Source organism: Petaurus breviceps, unplaced genomic scaffold (genome assembly GCF_028583685.1).
Source record: "Petaurus breviceps papuanus isolate PSGF00001 unplaced genomic scaffold, PetGlider_PUasm1.0 186, whole genome shotgun sequence".
Taxonomy (NCBI): domain Eukaryota; kingdom Metazoa; phylum Chordata; class Mammalia; order Diprotodontia; family Petauridae; genus Petaurus; species Petaurus breviceps.
This window is the reverse complement of record NW_027185798.1, coordinates 40,151,915-40,176,057: the sequence shown is the minus strand read 5'-3', so window position 1 is coordinate 40,176,057 and position 24,143 is coordinate 40,151,915. Positions and strand designations below refer to the sequence as shown.

The 24,143-nt window shown below is 41.3% G+C and overlaps 1 protein-coding gene across 1 annotated transcript in view; it reads right to left on the bottom strand.

Annotated features, from left to right (window-relative positions):
- CASQ2 (calsequestrin 2) overlaps positions 1 to 24,143 on the bottom strand; it is a 118,137-nt gene that overhangs the window by 30,444 nt on the left and 63,550 nt on the right. Inside the window, exons 6-7 of the mRNA XM_069089279.1 lie at positions 11,863 to 11,908; positions 7,623 to 7,631 (exon numbers count right to left, since the gene is read on the bottom strand). Coding sequence (XP_068945380.1) covers positions 7,623 to 7,631; positions 11,863 to 11,908 — 55 coding nt within the window. The remainder of the gene's footprint in view (positions 1 to 7,622; positions 7,632 to 11,862; positions 11,909 to 24,143) is intronic.

Sequence of the window (24,143 nt, the reverse complement as noted above, 5' to 3'; positions counted from 1 at the left end):
CTTCAGCTCAGAACTCCTGAACTCAAGAGATCTACCAGTCTCAGCTTTCACATTTGTAGGAATTACAGGTGAGTACCACCACACCTTTCTGGTGATCTGAGATAATGAATTAAATTTAATTCAACAAGCATCTTATTTAGTCCCTGTATGTTTGGGTGCTGGGGATACAAGGAGAAAATAAGAGCTGGTCCCTGCCATCAAGGAGTTGAAGTTCTTCTGGAAGGTTTAGGTAACACAGCTTGGTGGGGAAAGCCTAGGTGAGAAAACCCAGAAAAATGACTTCAGAAGAAGGCAATTGGATAAATTAATGGGCTAGATGGGGCAGCACCATTAAAGTACAAATTTGTTGTCACCATTTCTTACTTGGGCCAACCAGTTGAATTAATGAAAACAAATAGCTCAAGTCATAGGACAGTGATTGTGAATTTGGCTTAAATGTGGTGTTAAGCCATACTGAGCCTGACCTCTACAGAAAACAATGTGGATGAGAATTAGAAATGGTTATTTGTGATAACATATAATTATCAATTTCTACTTGTAATTATTCTTATTAGCATTTCTCTTTTTTATTGTCAATGATAATGGCATCTTTGTAGAACGTACTAGGATTACAAAGAACTTTATGTATATGATCTTGTTTGATTTTCTCCATTCTCCATTTTTCTCCATTCTCCATTCTCCATTTTGTAGGTAGTCCAAGTATTTCCCACATTTTACAGATTAAGACACTAAGGATCAGAGAAGTTAAGTGACTTGCCCAAGGTACCATGGCTACTAAATGGGAGAGTTATGGTCTTTTGATTCCAACACCAAGGCTTTTTCCATAATGCCACATTTCTTCTTTGAAATAAATAGACTTTATAGGTACACGGGTATGTGGATTCTACAATTAGAATCACAGGATTTAAAGTTGGAGAGGAATCTATAGATCCTATGTTTCACCCTTCCCCCCAATTTTGTGAATGAGGAATCAGATCAGAAAAGTGAAGTGACCGGCCCAAAGTGACCAAGCTGGGATTCAAACCCAAGTCCTCTGACTCTGAACCTAGGCTGTACCCTGCTTATCCCTAAAGATGATCAGTGGTGCATGACACTATAAATGTTTTAATGTCAGCCTCTAATTCACCCTCTCTCTCCTGGGAGAAGTCAGGGTATGGAGACTTGGTATGGCAACCTGGCCTATGAACATGGGCCTAATTGGAAAGATGACTTACTCAGCAAAAAGGCTCTGTATTTCAAAAGTTTCTGTACTACAAAACAAACATAGGTGTGATTAGTCAGCACTTAGGAAGGGAGGTGAAGGGACAGAATTATAGCCAAGATAAAAAGAAAACAAAACACCTTCCTTACGTGTCTGATCTAGATTGTATGTCTCCTGCAGGGCCTAGGACAGTGCTCTGCACATAGTAAGTGCTCAAAAAATGGTTTTCACTGTTACTTTCCCACTCAGGTTTGTCCTACGTTTCCTTGTGCCCTTTCTCTTAGCAATGAAAGTTACCAAAATAATTCCTGATCAGCTAGTAAAATAAATTCACCAAATGGTTACCTGCTTCATCTTTAGAAGGTTTAGTTATTAGAGGCAATGTATGCAAAAGCAGCATTTTGTGGAACCCTTATGGCTTTAGGAAAATGTCCTGTGAATCTTCCTTTTGGAATTAGCAAAACGTGTACAACCAGTTAGGGGCCAAGATTGCATCCCCTGCTTTGATTTCAAGGCTGCTCTCTTAAAACTCCACTAGATTCCTCACTTATCTCCCCATTCTACCCTCTGATCCTTCCCTGACAAGCCCCTACTCCCAACCTTGCAGGAGACATTGAGGGAGAGTTGCTCAATGCAATACATTGGAAAGAATGTTGAATAAATGATTGAACGACCTGGGTTTTAATCCCACCTCCGATATTATCTGTGAAATTATGGACCAGCCATTTCCCCTTCTGGTCAAGTCAGCTTTTCAGGGTCTCAGTTTTCCCATTTGTAAAATGGGACAATTAGACTCAACAATTTCATTCCAGCTTTAAATCTCATCCACTAAATCCTCATCCCTATGAGAGATCTGAGGTCATAGAGCTAGTGCCAAAAGGTTCCTAAAAGGTCATCTAGTACAGAGGCATCGAACATGTGGGACGCTGTGCATCCTGACCTAGATAAAATGTAATTGGGAAATATTTACAAAAGAAATAAAAAAAAACATAGATAATATCATTACTGGTTTTCTAAGTTAATATGGGCTCCACAGGGATCGTTATACATGGTTTAGTAGGCCCTCTTTCTGAGTTGGATACCATGAATCTGGTTGAATCCCCTCATTTAATAGATGAGGAAACTGAGGACCGTAGATGAGAAGTGACTGGCTTAAGGTCACATAGGCAGTATATGGCACAGCTATAATTTGAACCCAGGACTTTTTAACATAACAACAACAACAGTGATGATGACAACACAAAAGCCAATAACAATTAGAATGGCCCATATAGCACTTTAAGATTTGCAAAGAGTTTAAAAATATCTCATTTTAGCTTCATAATAATCCTGGGATTATATACTATAATTATCCCCATTTTGTAGATGAGTCAAATGAGACAGACAGAGGTTAAGTGACCTGCCTAGGGTCACACAGCTAGTAAGCGTCTGAGGCTGGATTTGAGCAGAGGTCTTCCTGACTCCAGGCTGGGCACTCTGTGCAATATGGTGCCAGCTGCCTACAGAGGAAGATCCTGAGTTTACCTTAAAGATCACCTCTCCAGTCCAACACCACTCCTCCCCACCCAATCTTACAGATAAAGAAATGATGGCTCAAAAAGGTTAATTAACTTGGTTACACAGCAACTAAACGTCAGAGATAGAATTTGAACACAGATCCTCTGACTCCATTTCCCTGAGATTGAGATTATATTCGATTCACTTTAAAAAGCACTGTGCTAGGCACTGGTGATATTAGGATGAAAAAACTGAAACAACCCCTGCCCTTCAGGAGCTTACAGTCTCCTGAGAGACATAAGCTCCAGTGGGGAGATGGAAAGTGGGGGGAAGGGGAAGGAGGATTTCCTTGTAAAGCATGGCTCCATCTGTGAAGGATGTGGTTGGGGGGGAGAATAGGGGCTGGGGAGGGAGGAATGAGGCAGAGAAGTCAGGAAGGGCATCTCCCATCCAGAGGCCAAGGTTCATTTCATCTTGCAAGTCTTGAACAGAATCCAGAAGGGTGTTAGCATTCTGCATTTATTAATGTTAGTGGTGAAGAGAAAAGAAAGCTTCAAGTGGACAATATCATAAAAAATGTGTGCCTCAAGGGGCTGAGAGGGCTCAAGTGTGAAAGCCCTGTACCCAAGGGACTAGGGAGAGAAAGGCAGAATGAATACTGATCACTGTTGACACTGGAAGACGTGTTCATTGGGCAGCCTGAATGTCACAGCAGAATCAGCCTATGGAAAAAAAAAGACGGAAAAGAAAGAAAAAACTCCCAGAGCCTCAGCCCTCCCATGATTCCTGTTTCCATTTCAATTGATTTTTAATGTAGCACAATCCTATCTAAATGCTAATTTTTCCTTTGAGTTTGGAAGGGACAAAACCACCAAAAATTCTAAAAGAGATTAAATGGAAAATATTATTATTAAAAACAAGAGGGTGGGCATGGCCTTGGCCAGCTTCTCTGGGGAATTGAATTTTGACAGGGGCATTTGTTTTGGGTGCAGGATTATTATACAAATCAGACAGCAAACAGAAGGGAAGAGTGTGAAGTTTCACTCTTTTACATTTGCTATTATTGCTAGGCAGAATGCCCTGATCAGATCTCATTAGGCCGGGTTCTCTGTCTCCTGCCATCTATCACGTGCTGAAGTGAGAGGCATTAACCCCTGAGAGCCTGGCTTCCTTTCTCTCTGCCCTTTGGGAATACACTCTGAGATGAGTTTGAGAATCCCCCCTGGATCCAAATCTTACTGCCTAATGGAGAGCAGAAGAGCAAACTATAGTGAAAAACAGAACACATGCAAGTCTGTGTGGGCCTACACACGTACACATATGACTGCAAACATGTCTATTAGACACATGTGCATGGTCATGGATATACATGTGTGCGATGTATGTCTTGTGCAACATGGAATGCATTGTATGCATGCTTATGTTTTCATAGCCATGCATATCTCATATGTGTGTCTATATATGTCTCTGCATGCACTTTGAATTAATGCATGTGTTCAAGTGTGTTGCATTGGCATATGTTGTATGGACTGCATCGTGTCTCTGTACTCATACATGTGTGTATGCATGCACAAGGCTTGAGCACACATTCACATGGTATGTATGCACACCTACATGTGTGTATCTATGTGTGTCTGTGCATAGGTATATGGTTTTAAGGGTATGTACTATATATATGGGCATCTGCATGTGGGTATATAGGGGTGTATGTGTTGATGTGTATCATATGCATTTGCATGTGTGTGCATACATGTGCACAAGCATTGTTATATGGACACAAATGTGAATGTGTGTGCACATTTGTATGTACGTGTATGTGCATGTCTGAGTATGTGTATACATTTGTATGTATATCACCTACCGTGTACAAAAAGATTTGCTAGGCCCTCAGGGAGAAGCAAAGACATGTGGGGACACTGTTGCTTTCTTTTTGATTCTTAGGCTGTAAATCTCTCTCATCTCCCCTTTTTCACAAAGTCCTGAGTTATTCCTATCATCCCCCCTTTCCCAGTGTTGGGAAAGACCCCTGGATGAACTCACAGCTAGCACTGGGGGAAGAATATGGACTCTCCCCTTTGTGTGTCTCTGGGAAGGTGTTTTCCTTTCTCATGAGTCAACCCCACAGGCACCTAGACAGGTGTGTGTATGTGTGTGTGTGGGTATCTAACCATGACATCTATCTTCCACCAGCCCTGTTACTGGTGAGTATGGACAAAGCCCACCTGCTGAATCCTGGATGGTCCCTGGTCAGAGAGGACTTGCTCTCCTCAATGTTTATACCACTTAATGTCTCTATTACTTTTGTGGGACTTGGCATGTGACTTTGTTCATTTATGTCTTCTTGAGATCTAATATGCTTTTGGGGGTAGAGTGCTGAACCTGGATTGGAAAAGATAGGTTCAAATCTAGTTTCTGATACTTTTTAGCTGTGTATCTTTGGACAAGTCACCTAACCTCTCTCAGACCTATTTTAAATCCTTCATAAATTGGAGATAGTAATACCTACCTTTCAGAGGGATGAGGATCAAGTGGAATTACCTGCACAAACTGTTTTTCAAACTTTAGAACATGATATATGTCTTTTGTTCTTATTATTACTATTTCTATTATTATTACTATTATTGTCATTAGGGGCGGCCAGGTGGCTCAGCGAGTAAGAGCACTGGCTCCAGTGTCGGGATGACCTGGGGATCAAATCCGGGCTCAGATACTCAGCACCACACCCAGAAATAACTAGCCGTGTAACCTTGAGCAAGTACTTAACCCCGATTGCTTAAATAAATAAATATTAAAAAAAACTATTATTGTCATTATTATGATTATTCTTCCAACTAGATTGTAGGCCTCTTGAGGGCAGGGCCTCTTTCATATGCATCGCCTGTAAGAAATGGAGGGGGGGGGGAGCCATTGGCAAGCCTTGATGTGTTCTCTTATTGCCTAGTTCTGTATCCCATCTTCTCTTGCCTTAGTCCTTTCCAGGAAGTTAAATACAACTGCTCCATAGGGGTTTGAAAGAAAATGGTGGGGTAGCCAGGTGGTACAGTGGATAGGAGTCAGGAGGACCTGAGTTCAAATCCAGCCTCAGACACTTGACATTAGCTGTGTGACCCTGGGCAAGTCATTTAATTCCAATTGGAAGAAGAAGAAGGAGGAGGAGGAGGAGAAGAAGAAGCCGTCCACATTTCTCTCATGTTATTGCCTCCATGTATTCAAACTGAACTGCTCTCTGAGCTCTAAATTCTCACAGTACCATGCTGCTGTTTGGATTGTTTCCAGATCCTGGAATGTCCTGCCTCCTCTTTTTTTTTTTTTTTTGATGGGGGAAGGCAAAGCAATTGGGGTTAAGTGACTTGCCCAAGGTCACACAGTTAGTGTCAAGTGTCTGAGACTGGATTTCCTCCCTCTTTTTCAAACTCAACCAATTCGTCTCATTTCAAATGTCGCCTCTTCCATGAAGCCTCCCCTGGACCTTACAGTTGGTGACTTCCCTCTTAGATCTCACCTCATACTTTGTTTTATACCTCTCAGTTATACTTCTAAGGATCTTTGCCTTGGAGATGGAAAGGATCTTAGAGGTCATTAAGTCCAACGTTTTCATTTTACATATGAGAAAACTGAGACCCAGAGAGGCTAAGTGACAATATTTGTATTGGGTCATACTGTATACTATACTACACACACACACACACACACACACACACACACACATACACACACACACAAACACACACACACACACACATATATATATATATATATATATATATGTGTATATATATCCCACCCCATACTGAGGTGGGATTTGAATCCAGGTCTTTGTGGCTACAAGTCCTGTCCACACCACTGTACCATGCTGCAGTCTGGGTCTTCCATCTACTCTGCATGGATCCAGTATAAATACATCTTTGTACATAAGAATGGAAGCTACTTGAAGGCAGGGGCAGTATTCCTTCCCCTCCCCCCTTTTTCCTTTCTATCTTCAGCACTTAGTACAGTGCCTACCTAACACCTAATAAATACACTTAGCCCTTCCACATTTTGACTTTCCCCATCTCAGTTTCAATATATTGTGGGTTGGCATAAGAAATTAATATTAGAAATAAAAGAAAATAAGTGGAAATTTTGTGCAAGCTTTGTAGAAACTACAGATAAAGGCTAGCACATGACATAGAGCCTATGACCAAATATTTAACTCAAATTTTATGATAAGGTATTTTAAACACCCATAAAAGAAAAAGAAAAAAAAATTCAAATTTCTCTGGTACAAAGGGAGAGCCAAAAAATTTTACACAGATTTTCCAGTTCATGGGGGATATTGTGCCCCTCACCCTCCATGATGTGGAAGGGATAAATGTGCATAATAAACACTGATGGATTGATTGAATGAATGAATAAGTATTTGTATCTGTGGTCATGCCATCCCTCTAGGACACTATAAATTCCAGGAAGGCAGAAATCATGCCATTTTTAAACACACAGTAGGTGTGCTTAACAAATGTTTCTTGAATGGATGAATAAATGGATAAAAATAATGAGTGAATGAGTAGAGTCTTAAAGCTAATGCATCTTTTTGTCAAATGCTGGAGAGGATGTGGGAAAACAGGCACACTAAGGCACTGTTGCTGGAGCTGTGAACTAGGTATTCTCGAAAGCAATTTGGAGCCATGCCCTTTTAAACTGTGTTTATCCTTTGAGTTAGCATTGCTGTTACTAGGGCTATACCTTAAGATCAAAGAAAAATGAAAAAGACACATATATTCAAAAGTTTTTAGCAACTCTTTTTGTGGTGGCAAAGAACTGAAAACTGAGAGGATGTCTTTCAATTGAGGAATAAATGAACAAATCATGGTGTATGAATGCGATGGAATACTATTGTGCTGTAAGAAATGAGGAAAGGGATGGTTTCAGAAAAACCTGGGAAGACCCCAGTGAACTAATACAAAGTGAAGTGAGAACTAGAAGAATAATCTACACAGTAACAGCAATATCATTAAGATAATAAACTGTGAAAAACTTAGTAATTGATCAATACAATGACTCACCACAATGCCAAAGGACTCATGATGAAATATTCTACCCTTCCCCCCCCACCCCCAGCAGAAAACAGATGTACTGAGAGTATGGACTGAATATTTTTCTTTCTTTCCTTCCTTCCTTCCTTCCTTCCTTCCTTCCTTCCTTCCTTCCTTCCTTCCTTCCTTCCTTCCTTCCCTGTCTCTCTACCTTTCTTTGTCTCTCTGTTTCTCTCTATGTCTCTTTCTCTGCCTCTGTCTGTCTCTGTCTCTGTCTCTGTCTCTCTTGAACATGCATAATTCAGAAATGTGTTTTGCATCAATATAAAAATTTGTGATAGGATAAAAAAAAAGGAACCAAAAGCAAATGAATTTTAGTTCAATGTAACAGACTCCTTGAGTTATTGTCCTAGAATGTGCTGGTGCTCCTTGCTGTTGGCATGCCCTTCTTTGGAGCTATTTCTATTGTTTTAACAGAGGCAGGGAATCTTTTTTTTTTTAATGAGCCAATCAGATTCTCTCTGGACTCCTGCCCAGTGTTCTGGCTGGCTACTCTTCTGCATGGTGTGTTTGTTTTCAGGGTGGAGTCACCAGGGTGATGACAAGTTAACACTGACCCTGAGCTTCACTCTTCCCCTGTACATTCTTTGAATATTCTCCTTCAAAGCTGCAGGAGTCAAATGCACCAAATGTTTCCAGGAAATCATTAACTCTGCCAGTATTGGTAGACAGTTTGGTGTACACAGAAAATGCTTTTTTTTTTTTTAATTGAGGAGTCTCTGGATTATTCTGGTGTAGCTTTACCTTTTTTGTTTGTTTGTTTGTTTTTTACAGATATGCTCTGGCAGACTTGTCTTCCCCAATAGAAAACAAGCCCTTTGAAGGCAGGGCCCATGCTTTTGAATTGTATTTCCAGCACTTAGCACAATGACACATAGGGCTTGATAAATGCTTTTGCATTCATAGTAGCTCTCTAAGCCTGGAGAGGTTTATAGCTTGGATTTTGTCCAGGCACTTACTTACAGGTAAATTTGGATTCACATTCCACTTTTAATATTACCAGTTGGGTAATTTTCTGGGCTTTTTGTTCAGTTGTTGTTCTATGTATCTGACTCTTCATGACCCCATTGAGGGTTTTCTTGGCAAAGATATTGGAGTGGTTTGCCATTTCCTTCTCCAGCTCATCTTAAAGATGAGGAAACTGAGGCAAGCAGGGTTAAGTGACTTGTCCAGGGTCACACAGTTAATAGGTGTCTGAGGTCAGATTTGAACTCAGGAAGATGAATCTTCCTGACTCTGGCCCTAGGACTCTATCTACTGTGCCACCTACCTTTCTCATCTGAAAAACAGAGACAATGATAGCTGTAGTCCCTTCTTCCCAGGATCTTTGTGAGACTTTAATGATATAAGGTCTGTAAAGTCTGCAAAGTGCTGTGTGAATGTCTGCTTATATTCGTCATTGAAATAGGGTGTTAAAGATCCAGCTTTGTGGCTTTAGCCCCTATTTGATCTGTCCAGGACTGGGCATTTTGCAATGCATACATCTGCTCAGCACATGAGACTCTCTAAGGTGCTATCTTGATCAAACATAACATATTCCTCTTGTATATAATAAAATAACTAGTATAGTATATAATATATAATACAATATAAATATGATAAAATAGTCAATCCATACAATTTAAGTTTGAAAAATGTTTCACAGCTATTATATCTTTTGCTAATCACACAAAGACCTCATGAAAATCCTGTAAGGAAAGTACTGAAGGTAATATTATGCCCATTTTTCAGATGAGGAAGCAGGTTCAGACTTGTCTGACTTGCTACTTTCCTGGTTACCCACTTACTCTTGTATGTGTCAAAGATGGGATTGGAGCCTAGGTCTCTTCTGACTTTGGACCTCCACTTCAGGTCCCAGTACATGGGGTTCAGTTCAATTCAATTCAACAAATGTTTCCTGAGAATCTACTGTGGGCAGGGTAGGGAAGGGGAGCCATGGATGGTCTCTTGGTGGCTTGAATTGTGCTATACTCTTTCTTGATGTCTTCCCTTGCTCCTGTGGCATCCTATATGTGTGGTCTCTTCCTTTTAGAGTGTAAGCTTCTTGAGGGCAAGGGCTATCTTTCTTTTGTATTTGTAACTTACTATGTATCTGGTAAATAGTATTTTAAAATGCGCATTCGTTCATTCATACATCCTATTTCTCAAACAAGTCCCATCCAAAATGGAAGCAGTTGTAGATGAGGCATGGCCAGGGTTTGGGGGAAGGTCAGGACTGTGCAGCTGGTCTTTTTCCTCTACTCCAAGCCCAGGTAGAACTCAGTTCTCTGTGCTTCAGCTCAGGATAAAGGGAGACATGAAGGATAAGGCTGACAGTAAAATCCATCAGTGTTCCTTCTCTTCATATGAATGTCTCCAAGCAGTCTCCAGTGGGGCCTCTGAAGAGACATTTCAAGGGGATGGCAACGGGCATAATCATAACAGTGGAATTTGGGGTGACATTGGGTTCTCTCCCCACGGACGTATACACTGTTGTGCGCTTGAGGAAAGAAACAAGAAGCTGTCCAATATTTTGTATTATCTGAGCTATTGCTTACTTTCTGTATAGCAGGCATTCAAAAATATTTATTAAGTGAAAGGTTGATTAAAAATGGATTGTATTTAAAGGGAAAAACAAACAAAAAACCCACCCTGTCAATTTGAATTTACAATCAGAGCAGAAAGGCAATATGCCATAGTGGACAATGGGCTAGCCTTGGAATCAGGAAGCCCTGGGGTCAGGTTCTGCACCTGACACATATTGTATAAGTCTACATACTTAGTTTTCTCATAGCTATGTGACCTTGGGCAAGTCACTGATCCTCTCAGCTTGTCTAAGCAACTTCCTAAAACTGAAAATTAATGAGGAGTTGCTAATATAAATCCATGGAGGGAAGTCCCATCTAAGAACTCCCCTACTGATGAAATCATAAGCACAGATCAAGTAGCAATCTCTGCCCCCCTCCCCAAGGGAGTAAAATGACAACTCCTTCAAAATAATGGCAGTGACACCTTACTATAAAATGCCTTGTTAGAATGCTCTCTCATTCATTCAAGAAGCACCTAACATGTATAATGTGCCATGATAGGCACTGGATTAGATAAACAAGGATACATGAAGCCTGGTTCCTGCCCACAAGGAGTTTCCAATCTAGTAGGGGTGATACACTCTCATCAGAATGGAATTTAGTATGAAGTAGAACCATCAAGGACTCCATCCAAGGGATTTAATTGCTGAGTGGATTATAAGGCCTTCTTCCTAGCAATGTTTCACCTAAAGCACCATGCTATGGCATAGGCTTCTAGGGCCTACACAAGGATATTATAGCAAAGTTCCAGAAAATTACAGATCCAGCCATATTAACTTGATGCAAGCACAGAGCACACCAAAAACTTTCAAAAATGGATGAAGAGATGGAAATATTTTGTGAAGCCTAGTGAGTCCAACTACCTTAAGTTTGTTGTTCAGTCGTGTCTGATTCTTTGTGATCGCATTTGGGATTTTCTTGGCGAAGATACTGGAGTGTTTCACCATTTCCTTCTCTAGCTTATTTTACAGATAAGGAAACTGAGGCAAACAGCATTAAGTGAGTTGCCCAGGGTCACACAGCTAGTGTCTGAGGCCAGATCTGAACTCAGGTTTTCCTAACTCCTGATCCAGGGTTCTATCCTCTGTGCTACTTAGCTGCCCCTACCTTAAGCCAGCTGAGTGCCAAATGCCACTTAACTTGGAATCTAAAAGTTATTGAGTCCTCCAAACATAGATACTTCATAGAATCATGAAGTTCATGAAACCCAATTCTCTCATCACACTTTCTGAATGCCTGGAGAGGTTTATAGCTTGGATTTTGTCCAGGCACATTTACCTCCCTGGGCCTTAGTTTTCTCATTTGTATAATAGGGAGATTGGGAGATGATTTCTAAGGCCTCTTTTGACCCGTGCAGTGAGTAACAGAACCAGGATTAGAAGCAAGGTCCTCTGACTTCATGTCCAGTACTCTTGCTACAGTATGAATAGCAAGATGTGGGTGATTAGAATCTGAAGTTAAAGGCTCTTCTCTTTGGTGGGCATGCCCATCTCTAACAAGTATAAGGGGCTTTCCATTTCCTTACCCAGGTTTCAAACATATCTTCTGGGCGCAGCCTGCGTAGTGTGGGTCTGCAGGGAAAGAAAAACATTTTACTCAGAGCTCCTGTTTCCAACATGGCAGCCTCATTCCATTGACATGCTAGGAAAAAATATGGCAACAAAAGGTTTCAAGTCAGGGTCATCTCCAAGGACCAGAAAGGTAAGGGAAGCTCCTTCCAACATGGATGAGCAGAGGGGACATCATGCAAGGAACCCTGCCTGTATACACTCAGACCCTCCAGCCTTAACTTAAGACTTTCTCCCTGTTCCCACATCCTTCCATTTGGCATTTTCACCCAAAGATCATAAAGAATTTTACACACATTGGGAAAGATCTAGATGCTTGTCCATGCCTCCATAATTCAGCAACCTCTTGTTCTTTATAGTTCACACTGATTATATTACCTTTACCAGATCCTTGTTGCTGGCATTTTTAGCAGTAGCGATGAACATATATGAGGTTTAAAAGTTAGCAAAGCATTTTCCAAATATTATTTCATTTGGCTTCACAACCATCCTTTAATTTAGGTCCTCTAATTATTCTTACCCTCATTTTGCAGATGAAGAAACTGAGGCCCAGACTTTCTCATGACTGCACAGCTCATAATTGTCAGGGATGGGATTCAAACTCAGCTCTTTCTGACTCCTATCCTTTACATCGTTCTGACTTTCTATTGTGCCAAAAGTACTGAAGCACCTGAACACAAAGTTTTGGACGGAGACTGTATGTCAAATGGTTAAACATTAGAAACTAATATTTTTAAATGGAAATGCCATTAAAGATTCATTGTCATCTGCTTTGTTGCAGCCCCTTAAGGACATAGAGTCTTTCCACTGAGTTGCAACTGAAATCTGCTCCACATGTTGCTGTCCCTATTAGAATGTGAACTCCTTGAAAGCAGGGATTATTTTGCCTTTTTTATTTGTGTCCCCAGTGGTTTGCACAGTGCTTTGCAAGTAAATACTTCATCAGTACTGATTCATTCATTCATCTATCCCTTATTCATCCATCTATTCATTCTTAGCAACCTCTAGGCAGGTGGGCTCAAAAATGTTTAACAATTGGTTTTCTTAAATTACATATAATCTATATTTATCAATATTTTCTCCATCGTTTCTTAGGTTTAGACAATTTTAAAAAGCAAATCAAGCCTTGGTTTATAGTCTGTTGATTTCCGAGATAAAAATACGCCACAAATTTAACAATTGGCCCTGGCAAGCCAGTACAAGCAGGCTCTAGCACCACCCTACCCCTAGATCATGCCCCTATTTCTTCTATCACTTTGATTTTCCTTTCCTTTTCTCCCTAGCTCTGATCAATCATTATCCTTGGTGACTTTATATTTTCATAAACAACCCTTCTAACATCATGGCAGCCCCAAATTACACAACTCTTCAACTTCCATCTCTATGATACCTCAACCACCCACAGGCATTGCCTCTCTTTGGGTAATCATCTCAAAATATTACCACTGCAAGGCCTGAATGCCCTATGGGCATCTCCAACTCAATATGTCCACAATGGGATTCATCATTTCCTCCTTCTTCCCAACCCTACTCCCACCTTGGGCCACAACCTACCTCTCTTCTTAGCTTGCCTACTCCTTTGGGGGCCTCTGTAAGCTTTTCCATCTTCCAGGTTCACAATCTTAGAGTCACTGTCTTATTCTCATTGCCCCTCCTACCTGGTCCTCTCCATAACTAATCAGTTGCCATTTTGTATTGCTCTCCCTTCTGCAATATCTGTTCTCACTTAATAATTGCTTATTGAATTGAATCAAGCTGAATATAGAACTATTAAATTCCTCTATCTGATGACAGTGGTGTATCCTTCCATGTTCCCCAAATTCTACTCTCCCACCTCCCTCCTGAACATTCTCTTTACTTTCATCATGGCCCTTGGTCCTTTGTGGGTAGAGCTTTGGACCTGGAGTCCTAAATATTATTACCTGAGTCTACCAATCTTCCATGGGATTCACAATCCTTCCTTCATAGTCCCATTAGAAAAACATCTTACAAGTTCATTGGCTCCCACTTGTGAATTCTTTTTTTTTTTTTTTTGGTACTTAGACTCTTAGGATCTTAGAATTTGATAGTTGGAAGGTACTTCAAAGGCCATCTAGTTACAGATCCTGACTATAACACACCTGATAAGTACTCATACAGTATCTACTTGGAGTTATACAACAAGGTGGTACCCAGCTAGAAGCACCTTGGGGCACACTTGAGGCACCCCATCTCCTATTCCTGCTCTATTAATCTCCATCCCCAGTATATCCACACAATCATCTACCATCCCACTTTTCTTTACATATGCCTGAATTCCTAATACTTCTAAAGGAAGTCATTAAACCATAGAATTCACACTATACTTTAACTGGGTATTTACTGCTACTGGCAATACTTATATTCATCTCTGATTAACTCCCTATACTACCAATAATAGCTTGCCTTTATATGGCACGTTACGTTTTGCAAATTACTTTATGAACATTATCTCATGTTATCCTTGGAATAACCCTGTGGGGCAGGTACTATTATTATTCCCATTTTTACAGAGGGACAAACTGAGGTAGAGGTTTAGGTAGCATGCCCAGGAACACTGAGCTGGTATCAAATAAAGGATTTTCCAAGGCAACTGTTCCAAACCTTTTCTTATTTCTTGGTTTCCCCAGTTCCATGTACCCTTACTCCTTCACTGGAGGACACTCTGTTTTTACTGAGAAGACTGAAAGCATCCATCATCATCTTCCAAGTCTCCCTCTATACCTCAGAACTGCTCCATTTCTTTTTTTTTTTTAAAGCAATCGGGGTTAAGTAACTTGCTCAAGGTTACACAGCCAGTTATTTCTGGGTGTGGTGCTGTGTATCTGAGCCCGGATTTGATCCAGGTCATCCTGACACTGGAGCCGGTGCTCTTACTCGCTGAGCCACCTGGCCGCCCCACTTCTCCATTTCTTCCCCTATATTGTCCTCCTTCGGTCTCAGAGAGTAAGGTGGTCCTTCTTGCCAAGGTTATCTTCTCAACCTGGGCCTTCTATGGCACCCTCTCTAGGTTGCTGTGAGAGTGCTGCATTGATTGTTTCCTCTATCATTTCTTTAGTCTTCCCCTATTCATTTCTTCCTTTCCTGATGCTGATAGAAGGATAAGGTCTCAACCATCCAAAGAAACTATTTCCTTATCCCTATTTTGCCTTGAAGCTATCATCTTATCTGTTCCCTCTTCTTTATTTCTAAACTTATAAGTACAGTGATGTAGATTGTCTCCATTTTAGCATCCACTCACTCCTGAGCCACCTACAATCTGGCTTCTATCCCCACCACTCTTGAAAACATTCTCCTCAAGGTCAGCAATGAATGATCTCCTGAAACCAATATTCATTTCTTAATTCATCTCCCCTCCATGACTTGGATTTGATACTGTTGACCACTTTATCCTTGACACTCTTTCCTCCCTTGGCTTCTGGGACACAGCTCTCTTCTGTTACTCCCCTCACCCTCCAACTCTCCAACTGCTGCCCTTCAGTCTTTCCGTCCCTCTTATTTACTGCCTTATTCCTATCCACCAAGTGTAGGTGACTCCAAGGATTCTTAGCTCTTTTCACTCTTTTTGGGTGATTTCATCCACTCCTGTGACTTAATTTATTGTGTTTAAGCAGATAACTCCAAATCCAAATTTATATCTTCAGCTTTGTTCTCTCCTCCTGAATATTAGTCCTACATTTTCAACTGCCAACTGAACATTTTCTCTGCTATTTCCTAACTTTTCAACTCTAACATACCCAAAATGTGAGGCATCCCCTTTCCCATGAAACCCATGGTCCTTCCAACTTCTCTATATCAGATACTACTGTTATCTCAATCACCCAGGTTCAAATTCTGAGTCATCTTTGATCCTTTACTTTCATCCTCCCAAAGCCAATAAATCAGTTGTCAAGCCCTATCAATTCTGGTTTTTCTCATTTCTCTCAGTCTCTTTCTCCTTACTCACAATACCCCCCCCCATCCCCCTTCCTCTCACTCATGTCTGGGCCTCATTGACCCTCTTATGGCTTGATGTAATAGCCTTCTAACCAATCTCTTTGCCTCCAGTCTCTGTCTCTCTCTGTCTCTCTTTGTCTCTGTCTCTGTCTCTCTCTCTGTAATGTAATACCAAGCAAAGGCAACTTCCCAGGTTCAAAATACCAGCATAGGTGCTCTCTATTTTATTCAGTGACAAACCCAGAACAGAGAAGATCAAAACATGACATCATTCAAAATACAGCATTTACTAAGCATGATTAAATAATCTCCAAGTACTACCCCACCCCAGGATCTTCCAATCATTCAATCAATTACAAAGTCCCTGTTCCAAATACTTCTCCACCCCAGGCTATACCTTAATGAAGTCCACCACAAAGCCCCTCTTCTCAAATGGAGATTAGTTTCCAAACATAAGTAAACTACATTCATTTGTTCAACCACAGAACACAAAAAGGTCAAAAGTTCCCCACCCCTGGATCACAATTGAATCTACCCCAGAGTTACATCAAGTTTAAACACAGCACTTAATACCCAAATGGAGCTCTTTTCTTCATCTTGACACGAGGCAAGTTCTCAGCAATCTTAGTTCCTGGGGAGACAAGGCTTAGCAAGGCCATAAGATACATTGCCAGTCCCTTCATGAATTCATCCTCTGTCTGTAGAACAGTCCTAGAACCCCTGAACACATTAGCAAAGCCCTCTCCCAGGATTTCTGTAAACATACAACAAGAAAATCCTTCTTCAGGGCTTCTGAACCAACAGAAAGGCTCCCAGACCCCTGCAACAACAGCACTGTCCTTCACCAGTGGACAGTATTCATTCTGTCTGCCGGACAGTCTCCAGACCCCTGCAACAACAGTACTGTCCCTCACCAGTGGACAGTATTCACTCTCAGTACTGTCCCTCACCAGTGGACAGTATTCACTCTCTGTCTGCAGGACAGTCTCAGGCCTTCTTAACCAAATGCCAGGTTCCAGGACTTCTTCAACAGGACAGTCTTTCACCAGTGGACAAATCTGGCAAAATAACATCAAAACAGACAGACAAAGTACCAGCAAAACAGCCATGTCTCCTCAGTCCTTGGCAGCTCAGGGGGCAGGTCTCAAAAGTCCAGGGCAATTCAAAGCGGCCACCAGCAATTCTCTTAGTCTCTCTCTCTCCACGAGGTGCTGCTTCCAAAAAAGAGCTTCCGCCTCTCTCTAGTGTCTCTCCAAATCTACATCACCAGCTCCTCCCAGTTCAGGACTTTCTTTTCACATCAACAAGCCCATCCCACAGGTGGGATTAACAAACTCTGGGCTTTAACACAATCAATTTGAAAACCAAGCCAATACAGGGGAATCTTTAATTGCCATTACTATCACACTCTCCTGCTATATCTTAACGTTGCCAAAATACTCTTCCCAATTCACAAGTATGAAAAAATCATGCCCTCCCTCCAAATACCTTCAGTAGCTTTCCATTGTCCATAGGATACAACACAAAATTGTTAGCCTGCCAGCTAAGGCCCTCCACAATCTTACATTGACTTATCTTTCCAGTCTTATTTCATTTGACAGTCTTCGATGCATTTCAGTAAAAGCGAAAACAGGCTATTCCCTGATCTTGTCCTAGCTTTTCCTGCCTCCGTTCATTTGCACAGGTGGTACACACCTTGTCTGGACCATAATCTCTCCATCTCAGACTGTTGAAGTAATCTCTTCCCTTAGCTTCCACCTTCTCCTGATTCCTCCACCTTCCCTATATTCTTCATACTTTCTTAGAGAACTTTCTTATATATCTTTTCTTTAACACAATCTATCTTGTAAAACATATTCTAACATTAGAAGAAAATGGACATCCATTGTTGTTGTGTTGCCTTTAATACTGAACATAACCTTCCTCTGCATCCCTGCCTAAAGAAACATGTCATGTAACAAAAAATCCAAAAGAAAGAGAAAAGAGAAAAACCGTTGAGGCAAACTAGTCAGCACATCAATGGAGTCTGACAGTGTATATGATGTTCATACCCATAGTCCCCCACCTCTATCACTGCCTACCTTGTATATGTCCTATCTTTTTGTGGACAATAGACTTCTCATGTTGTGGGATCACAGACTTAAAACTGGAAGAAAACTTAGAGATGATCTATAACTGTCTAGTTATACAGATGAAGAAAGTAAGTCCCACAGAAATTAAGACCATACAGGTAGTAGCAGAGTTGGAGATGACTGGTTAACTCCATTTTCATTTTTACCTTTGCATCCCCAGCACCAGCGTAGTGTCCTGCCCATAACAGGCAATTAAATGTTTACTGAATCCAAGAGAACTGAATTCAGTCTCTGGCTCTAGAAAGCCTTCTTCTTACACCAAGCAGGCACAGCTTCGACACAGGTTTAGGGACAAGATTAGAGGGACAGGAAAAGAGAGATTCATCTATCTGAATATGTTCTTCCAAGGATGCTTTAGATTGGAGACAGCTAGATGACACAGTGGATAGAGTGTACTAGACCTGGAGTCAGGAAGACCTGAGTTCAAATCCAGCCTCAGATATTTACTAGCTGTGTGACCCTAGGCAAGTCACTTAACTTCTGCTTGCTACAGTTTCCTTAATTGTAAAATGGGGAATAATAACAGCATCCACCTAACAAGGTTGTTGTTCTGCGGATCAAGTAAGATAATATTTGTAAAGCACTTGGCATAGTGGCTGGCATATAGTAGGTGTTATATAAATGTTTATTCCTTTCTCTTGCCCCTTTTATATGACTGACCCTCTTCTTTTGCTGAGCATACTTTTCCTGGATAATGCCTTTGACTTCCCCTATAGAATTTTAGTCCACAGAAATCTAATGATCATTACTCTGAAGCCTTTGAAAACAGCTTTTCCAACACCTAGGGTATGTGTCCGATTACACCCAAATTTCTTCTCCTTTTCTATTACAATCTCTAGGGGGGACTCATCCTTTCTTCCCAGTATTCTCATCATTTCCACTTCAACAAGTTCCTTCTTGTTTGTGAAAATCAGACACAGAGTAGAATTTCCCATTGCTGGTCTCTCTACCTTTTGAAAGATGAATTTAACACTAAGGCAAGTCAAGATATTATTAGTTGCTCTGCTTTTGGCAGAGACCTCCAACAGATGTCCAGATAACTGAACTCCCAAAGCACTGCTATATCATGTCTGTGCCTGGCTTGAGATCTGTTTCCTAAACTTGTCACCTATGTTCTCTTTCTGTTCAAGTGGTTCATATGGTATATCCCAAAGACAAAATATTTTTTGTTTCTCCCTCCATTCACCTTCACTCAGATTCTCTCCACCATGCTCTCCTCCTTCCCCCACTGCCATGTTTCTGATTTCCTCATACAACAGATTTTTAGGAGGAAATAGAAGCCCAAAGGGGTTGAGCCCAAGATCGAATAGATAATAGATAAAGCTAGTATGTGAATCTCAGTTTTCTGATTTCAAATCCAGTTCTTTTCCCACTATACCACTGTGCTTGATTTATAGCCTGGGAACATGATAATACTCATCTTGATTGCATTCAGGTATTTGCCTGGTGATATGTATTTATATAGCTGTAAGAACAATGACCCATTTCTGGTCCTTCTCCCTAAGGTGCTTTATATAGCTAGAAGAATTTTCTGGTCCTTCTCCCTAAGGTGCTCTAAATGGCAACACCCAGAATTCTCCATCCTGTGAAATTCATTTCTGAAAAGGCCACACTCCCTACCTCCAGCCCAAGATCTCAGTAATAAGAACCATTTCTGGGGCGGCCAGGTGGCTCAGCGAGTAAGAGCACCAGCTGGTATTGGGATGGCCTGGGGATCTAATCCGGCTCAGATACTTAGCACCACACCCAGAAATAACTGGCCGTGTAACCTTGAGCAAGTTACTTAACCCCAATTGCTTAAAAAAAAAAAAAAAAAGAACCATTTCTTAGAGTCCCTGAAATTGTTGATTCATCATGGGACTTTCCTAACCAAGTTTCCCCCTGCAGTTCTGCCAGAATGTTAGTGGCTCCTCCCTCTCTCTCTTTACAGAGGTGGGGGGTTATGCGGGGGGTGGGGGGAAGACTGTATATAATGTCAAATTCAGTTTTTTTTTTGATATATTTATTTTTGTTGAACTGTTCCCTACACCCTGCCCTCCACGAGCTTTTTAATTTTTATTTTAAAACATGCTTACTGCGAGGGAGGAGGAGAAGAGGAATACATTGGGATATGTAGATTGAAAACAAAAGATTCTAGTAAAAATACAAAAACAGGAATTCCCACCATTAGAGAGTTATTATTTGAGGATAAGGCATTCTCTATCCGTGTAACCTTGGGCAAGTTACTTAACCCCAATGGCCCTCCAAAATGGCAAAAAAAAAAAAAAGGATAAGGCATTCTTTTGCCAAGGGTTCCCTGATGAAATGAAAGTATGTATTTTAGAGGAGTAATCTATTAACCTATTAACAATCACTAACATCTTAACACCATTTGTTTACCAGGTTAGTTGGCACCTAGGAGATGTGAAAAAACTGCCCTGTAATTTCTCTTTAAAATTGTTCTTTTGGGATTAGTTGTACTTTGAAACATTGAGAAATTTTCCTTGGTGTCTGATGGCAAAGGCACAGTCTTATTAGGGCCCAGACGTAATGGGTAGTTGACTGGACAAGTTTTCCAGAGGAGGAGGACTTCAGGAATTGTTCACAGAATAGGATGCCATCTAAGTGGAAGGTTGTATAAGAGTCCTGTGGGAGAAAACCCTGAAAGAGGAGAGGAGAACCAGAAGGAGTGGAGAGGGACTCATAATGAGCAATTTTTGCAATTGGGATAAAGAATTGAAACATGTCAGGGGCAAGCATAGTGCCTTCATATCAACTCTCTCTCTCTCTGTCGTCTCTCTCTCTGTCTCTGTCTCTGTCTCTCTCTGTCTCTGTCTGTCTCTGTCTCTGTCTCTGTCTCTGTCTCTCTGTCTCTGTCTCTGTCTCTCTCTCTCTCTGTCTCTCTCTCTCTCTCTCTCTCTCTCTCTCTCTCTGTCTCTCTCTCTGTCTCTCTCTCTCTCTCTCTCTCTCTGTCTCTCTCTGTCTCTGTCTGTCTGTCTCTGTCTCTCTCTCTCAGACAATTGGGGTTAAGTGACTTGCCCAGGGTCACACAACTAATAAGTGTCTGAGACTAAATTATGAACTCAGGTCTTCCTGACTCTGTAAGTTCAATGCTCTATACATTGTACCACCTTGGTGCAAACTTCAACACAGACATAAATGTGCCTTGAGTTACCTCTGTCTGCAGCCTGGCATTATGGGAGTTTGTCTTCTGTGTGGAATAATGTGACTTCACCTGCAAGTGATTCCCAAATTCCTATGTCATAGTATATATACCTAGTATCTATCTATCTATCTATCTATCTATCTATCTATCTATCTATCTATCTATCTATCTATCTATCTATCTATCTATCTATCTCTATATACATAGTATACCTCAGGGACCTGGAAATATGCACCTATCAAACCCAAAATGATAATTTCCAACCTTTTGGCCACGGGTGGTATAGATTCAGTAGGCATTGATGCCAGAAAGGCCCTACCCCATTGCCAAGGCCTTGGGCTCCCCTGGACCTTGAAGAATGACCTTTGGTGAGATACCTTTGGTGCTCCTTCACAAATTCCACAAGCTCTTCCTCAGTATAAGGTTTATCTGGGATTGGAGTGGGCTCATTCATAAACGGTTCATAGAAGTCAACCTCATTCATCTTCAGGGTTAGCTTCTTTGCAACCTGTGGAAATGGGGGAAAAATAAGATACAGCCAGAACGGTTTCCCCTAGCACTTGTCCACAGCAGTGACTGGTTTGTCTCTTTAAGGGAAGGGATTGTGTTGTCTGAAGTTACATCAGCAGGGAAGGGGAGGGGAAAGGGGGGGGGTGCAGTAAAAAGGCAAAGCTGACAGACTGGTGCAGGCTTTATGTTCCTTTATGGGATGAAATCCGGCCTCTCAATCCTAGCTTTGTGACTGTGGGCAAGTGGGCAAGCCTCTCTACATTTTAATTCCTTCATTTATAAAATGAGAATAATTATAGCTCCCATTTCATAGGGTTCATAGATAGTTAGAAGGAACTTGAGAAACCATCTAACCAAAACCTCTAATTATTTAAAAGAGTAAACTGAGGCCTAGACAAATTATCCAGGGTCATACAAGTAGTAAACATCAGAAATGGAATTTCAACCCTCTCTATTCCAAGCCAAGAGGATTGAATGGGGTAAGAAAAGTGAAATGCTTTGTAAAATTGATATCAGCAATCATTATTCTATAGAATCAAGGAGCAACTGGAATTAAAATTTGACCAATTCAATCACATTTTCAGGAAAGGTAGAATAGTGCTGAATCAGGAAAACCTAGGTCCATATCCTGCCTCAGACCAGTCCTAGCTATGTAGTTATAGTCAAGTGTTCTGTGCCTTAGTTTCCTGAAATGGGGATAATAATTCCTGTAATACCTGCATTGGAAGATTGTCATGAGAATGAAGTCAAGAAGATCTGGCTTCAAGTCCTACCTTTGACATATACTTGGCTATGTGACCTGGTTGGGGGTCCCCTTCTCCCTCATTTTCCAAGTCTGTAAGTCATATAACAGTATCTGATCTGATTTCAATATGGTTTCCTTACCCAGAGTTCCCTAAATTAATGAAATCACAGGCTTAGACCTCTTCCCTTCTCCACAAAAAAAGCACTTTGAAAATTTTAAAGTGTTAAATAAATGTAATTTGTTATTACTCTTTTTTTTTAAGCAATCGGGGTTAAGTAACTTGCTCAAGGTTACTAGGCCAGTTATTTCTGGGTGTGGTGCTGAGTATCTGAGCCTGGATTTGAACCCCAGGTCATCCTGACACTGGAGCCGGTGCTCTTACTCGCTGTGCTACCTGGCCACCCCAATTTGTTATTACTCTTACTCCCATAATTTTATTTTTCACCATTACTGCCATTTTATTTGGAAAATGTTGGAGAAGGATGGAGAAAATAGAGAAAGTTGAAAATAGTGTTCTGAAATGTGAGAGTGTGTGATTAACTGAGCCTCTGGAGACTCCCTGGGACTCAGAACAAAAGGCTTTGTTAACAATGATCAGCCAACAATCCTTTCCCTGATCTAACTCTTTAGCCTCCTGGCTATTTGAGTGGGAGGGCCAGCCTGGAGAATTATGTCTTATGGTGCCAAGTTCCACTCTCTTCTGTCCATCTCTTCTGATGACCCAGATCATTAGTTGAATGTCTCTTGGCACCAGATGAAAAGAATGGGGGACCAGCCAATGGCCTGGGTGACATTTCATCTCTCCCTAACCCCCACTGGCATGTTTGCCTCAGGAGTTCCTGCCCTCGGGACATCTGATGCCTCCTTTGTGAAGGGATTGGAGAGTCTGAGAGTGTGAAAAGCTCTAAAGAATAACCCAAGTGGTTCCTTCCCTTTTGTCCAGTGTTGGAGTGTGAAAGAAAATACCTGAGTCATGGGTGACTGTGGGGAGATGCCCAGACCAGCTGGTTGCCCCCTCATGGTTGTCACTATTCACTACACCAATGGGATTTAGGCACACAAGTAGTAGGGAGTGTTCCAGGGAGTTCAAATCAAAAGACCTTGGGAAACCCCAGCATTTTGTCATCAGTTTTGATGGACTCTTGGCTTCCCAAGTTCCAGTAGAATCAATTGTTCTGTTTGGTTCTGTTTGTTTTGTTTTTAATAAGCACTTTGCCAGCCTCCACCCAGTCAGCACCTTTTGTTAAAAGCAACTCAATTGGCTCAAAAGCAAAAAGTGGAGAGAGCTGGGAAATGAAGTAGAGGAAGGAGATTGAATTGTCATGTCTGTTTGGAGGGGCAGGAGACTGGGACCGGGTTCCTGCTCCTTCTACCTCTTGAGAGGTTCAGGATTTAGAGCTGGAGGAAGCTTCAGAGGTCATCTGGTCCACCCCGTCCCTTTCCCCCCTATCTCCACACACACACTTCCTAGATGAGAAACCAAGGTTTAGGGTGTTGAAGTAACTAAGGAGGCCATACAGGTAATAAGAAATCAAGCCAGAATTTCAACCCACATTTTCTGAGTTTAAATCCAGTACTTGGCTAACTAAACTACAAAGTCTTCTCTCTCTCTCTCTCTCTCTCTCTCTCTCTCTCTCTCTCTCTCTCTCTCTCTCTCTCTCTCTCTCTCTGTCTCTGTCTCTGTCTCTCTCTGTCTCTCTGTATCTTCTCTCTCTGTGTCTCTCTCTCTCTGTGTCTGTCTTCTCTGTCTTT